The 3,622-nt window shown below is 41.6% G+C and overlaps 1 protein-coding gene across 1 annotated transcript; it reads right to left on the minus strand.

The window, feature by feature from the left end:
* Positions 1-2,120: 2,120 nt before the first annotated feature.
* On the minus strand, positions 2,121-2,922 carry LOC123255963 (uncharacterized protein C11orf24-like; the record flags this gene model as incomplete). Its single annotated transcript, XM_044684669.1, has 1 exon — positions 2,121-2,922. A coding segment is annotated over one exon (802 nt), but the record flags the coding sequence as incomplete, so codon positions are not given.
* Between the last annotated feature and the right edge of the window lie 700 nt (positions 2,923-3,622).

Raw genomic sequence — 3,622 nt, forward strand, 5'->3', positions numbered from 1 at the left:
TTAAGCATTTACTAAACAATTGCTGGGTGCCAGACACTATGCTAAGTGCTTTACAAATATTATTTCATTTAATCTTCACAATAACCTGTAAGGAAAATGCTGTTATCATCTCCATTTTACTGTGGAGAGAAGTCTAACAAAAACAGAGTTTAAGTGACTTGCCCAGAGTCACACAGCTAAGAAGTATCTGAGATCAGATTTGAACTCTGGTCTTTCTGACTCCAGATCCAGCACACTATTCATCTGGCTGGGCTAGTTTGGTAAAAATACAAATTGTGTCACACAAGGCATTTTCTCATTCTATAGTTATTAATGCTCTTTCCTAAAACCTACCCCAAATTATTTGGTAATTATGTCTTCCTAGCAGATAGTAGACTCCTTGAGGGCAGAAAAACATTTATTTTTGTTTTGGTATTCCTAGCACCTAACATAATCCTTTGGCACATAGTAGGTACCTAATAAGTGGTTATTGAATTCAACCAAAAAAAAATCCTGTGACTGAGTGCTCACAAAACATCTCTCTACTCGAGCCTATAATTTACCTAGAGACCTGTAAGAAGCAAAAAAAAAAAAAAAAAAATCTGAAAGTAAATAAGTGGGGGTAGCTAAATGGCCCAGGAGATAGAGAAGTAGACTGTAGGTCCTGAGTTCAAATTTAGCCTCAGATACTTCCTAACTATGTGACCCTGGGTAAGTCACTTAGGACCCCTTACAGCTCTTCTGTGTTGGAACCAATAAACAGTATTGATTCTAAGTCCAAGGGTAAGCATTTAAAACAACAAAAATATTCGTGGTCAAACAAAACAAATTTCTCCATTAGCCATGTTTCTCTCCTCCCCCCCAAAAAAGAAAGAAAAAATGTGCTTCATTCTGCATTCTGAGTCCATCTCTTCTTTATTTGTAGGTAGATAACATGTTTCATGGTGAATCCTTTAAAATTGTGGTGGGTCACCTTGTACAATGTTAATAGGCACCAGAGTTATGATTTCACTATTAGGAGGAACTCTTTGGTGATAAAATTATCTAGGTTGACTTGGGCACAGAGGACACCAGGTGAGCTGCCCAGGGTTAGGACTTGAATTCAGGTCTCCCTAACTGCTGGGCCAGTACTCTATCCATTCGGACATCCCTCCCCCCTTTTATTCTCACCACCACCATATTAACATAAGACAAAAAACAGAAATGGAATGATTCGATTTGCTCAATTCATATTTGGCTTATTGATCAAAGGGAGAAATTCAAAGGAATAGAACAAACACTGTGAAATGGAGTACAATCTGGGTGTGGTATTATACATTTAGAATTACTGCTTCAGGGGGAGGCTGAGTCTGGTGGATTGCTTGAGCTCAGGAGTTCCAGCTGCAGTAGGACTAAAGCCAGAAGGTGTCTGCAATAATGTGATGAGCTCCTGGAAGTGGAGAGCTACCAGGCTGCCTAAGGAGAGCTTCATGGTTGAAAAGTGTTGACAGGTCTGAGGAGAATAGGGAGACCCAGACTTAAAAAACAAACACACAAACAAAAAACCAGCCCAACTCTTTTTTTTGAGAGAATTCTAAAATGAATGAGGTAAGAGAGTAACTGGTTATTTTAAATGAGTTCAGCTCTCCAGATTACACTCAAGTATGTCAAGAACTTTTCCTGCAAGACCTCATGTTTTGTCAAATGAGTGTTTAAAAAAATAAACCATGTTACTCATTATACCTCTCCAAAAGGATCTGACTTCAATGAATGCAGCACACTGTTTTACATAAATAGAAATGGGCTCAGAAAAAAAGTCCCATCAGAAACCCCACTAACTTGGTTGCTGATAATGATATTAAAAATGACAGGAGGAAGCAACCCATGATAGGATTCTGAAAGTGTCACCTAATCTGGAACAATGATTACTAGTCTGGCCTGGCCCTTGGTCAACATGATTTTCTAAAAATAATGACAAAGCAGCAATTCTTTAGTAATGATGGAATTAAGTATTAATTAAAACCTTATAAGTAGCTGGTAGATTTCCCAAGTTGCACCATAATAATTTGGAAGCACTTGGTTTGGTCTTAGAGACAAACTGAAAAAGAGAGACTGGTTCTACAGATTTGAAAGAAACTAAAACCCATGTGTTTGTCTACTCTTCAGATTTCTGAGTCTACATACATTCCATTAATCAAATAGTTCACATGGGTGTAACCTCTATTCTTGTAACTCTCATAGGCCTGCATGGCCAATAAAACCAGGACACTGATGAAAAATATGGCACAAATTAATAGCGCCGCAAAGAGCAGGTTCTGATTGGCCCAATACTGCCGCAAGGGGGAAGCACTGAGCCGGATGTATTCGCTTTCGGCAGCTGAATGAACCGAGGTTTGGGACGAGGAGCGTGAGCTCCCAGCTGAGATTGTGACGGTCTTTGGTCGCCCGGGGCCTTGAAAGACACTCCGTTCTGTAACCTGGGAAGTGCTCGGCTTGGCGGTCACCAGTGCGGTTTTGGGATCTGTCCCCCGGGAAGCAGGCGGCGCTTTTCCTGAGATGGCCAAGGGTTTCGACGGCGGTTCTACTGAGACGACTGGAATTGGCGTGGGGAGAGTCCTTGGGATTTCTGGTTTCCGGGGTGCATCAGTGGGCTCACCTCGTGCTGGTTTCTGCAGGCTGGATGCTGGATTGATCTCAGAATATACGGGCAGACCCTGGATGGTCAAGTTCCTGACAGCCTCTGGACTAGGGACTCCCGTTCTTGCTGTGGCATCTCTGAAATGCAAATGGTCATGTTTTGGGTGGCTTTTCGTTTGCAGGGAAAGATGAACAGGATTTTTATTGGCGATCAGCCCTGGGTTCTTTGCCGTTTTGGTGGTCATGGAGGTCTTTTCAGTGATTCCCTGCATCTGGGACTGAGGAGTGCTGAAATTCTGCCCGCCGTTGTAGCAGGCTGGGCTAGACCTGAAGAGAAGAGGTTTGAGGCTTCAGAAATGCCCGATATGTTACCTTCATAGTCTTGGTTCCAGGTTCCATGGCTGCCATTAGTTACCACAAAGGGATGGGTCACTGGGGATAACTCCACAGTCTTACTGACGTTCTTGCCATTGAGAGGAGAATCAGGGGGGTCCTGTTCAATGTGTCTGGGCACAGTTTCTCTCTTGGTGATATAGGCAAGATAAGCATGACTGCAGCTTTATTTATGTCAAAGTTGATACTTTTCCAATCTAATTAAGGAAATTGGACTTTTTATCTAAGGTTTCTTTCAAGTGCCACTTGGCAGAATGCAAATGAGTGGAAAAACCAATCTATGATATTTTACACCACAGAACTAATTATTGGAGAGTTCCCCCTCCCCCCCCACCTCCCCATCCTCTTATCAACATGGACAATTTTCCATTGAAACTGAAGGCAGGAAGACCTAGAGTTCAAATGCAAGCTCAGTCACTTACCGGCTGTGTGATCTTGGACAAGTCACCTACCCTCCCTTTGTCTTAGTTTCCTCATCTGTAAAATGGGGATAATCAGAACGCTTACCTCCCAGGGTCATTCTGAGAATAAAATGAGATAATATTAGTAAAACACTTTGTGAATATGAAAGGACTATATAAAGTCTAGTTATTATTGTTGTTGTTATTATTATATATATTATATAATATGTATT

This window comes from Gracilinanus agilis, unplaced genomic scaffold, assembly GCF_016433145.1.
Source record: "Gracilinanus agilis isolate LMUSP501 unplaced genomic scaffold, AgileGrace unplaced_scaffold54773, whole genome shotgun sequence".
Taxonomy (NCBI): domain Eukaryota; kingdom Metazoa; phylum Chordata; class Mammalia; order Didelphimorphia; family Didelphidae; genus Gracilinanus; species Gracilinanus agilis.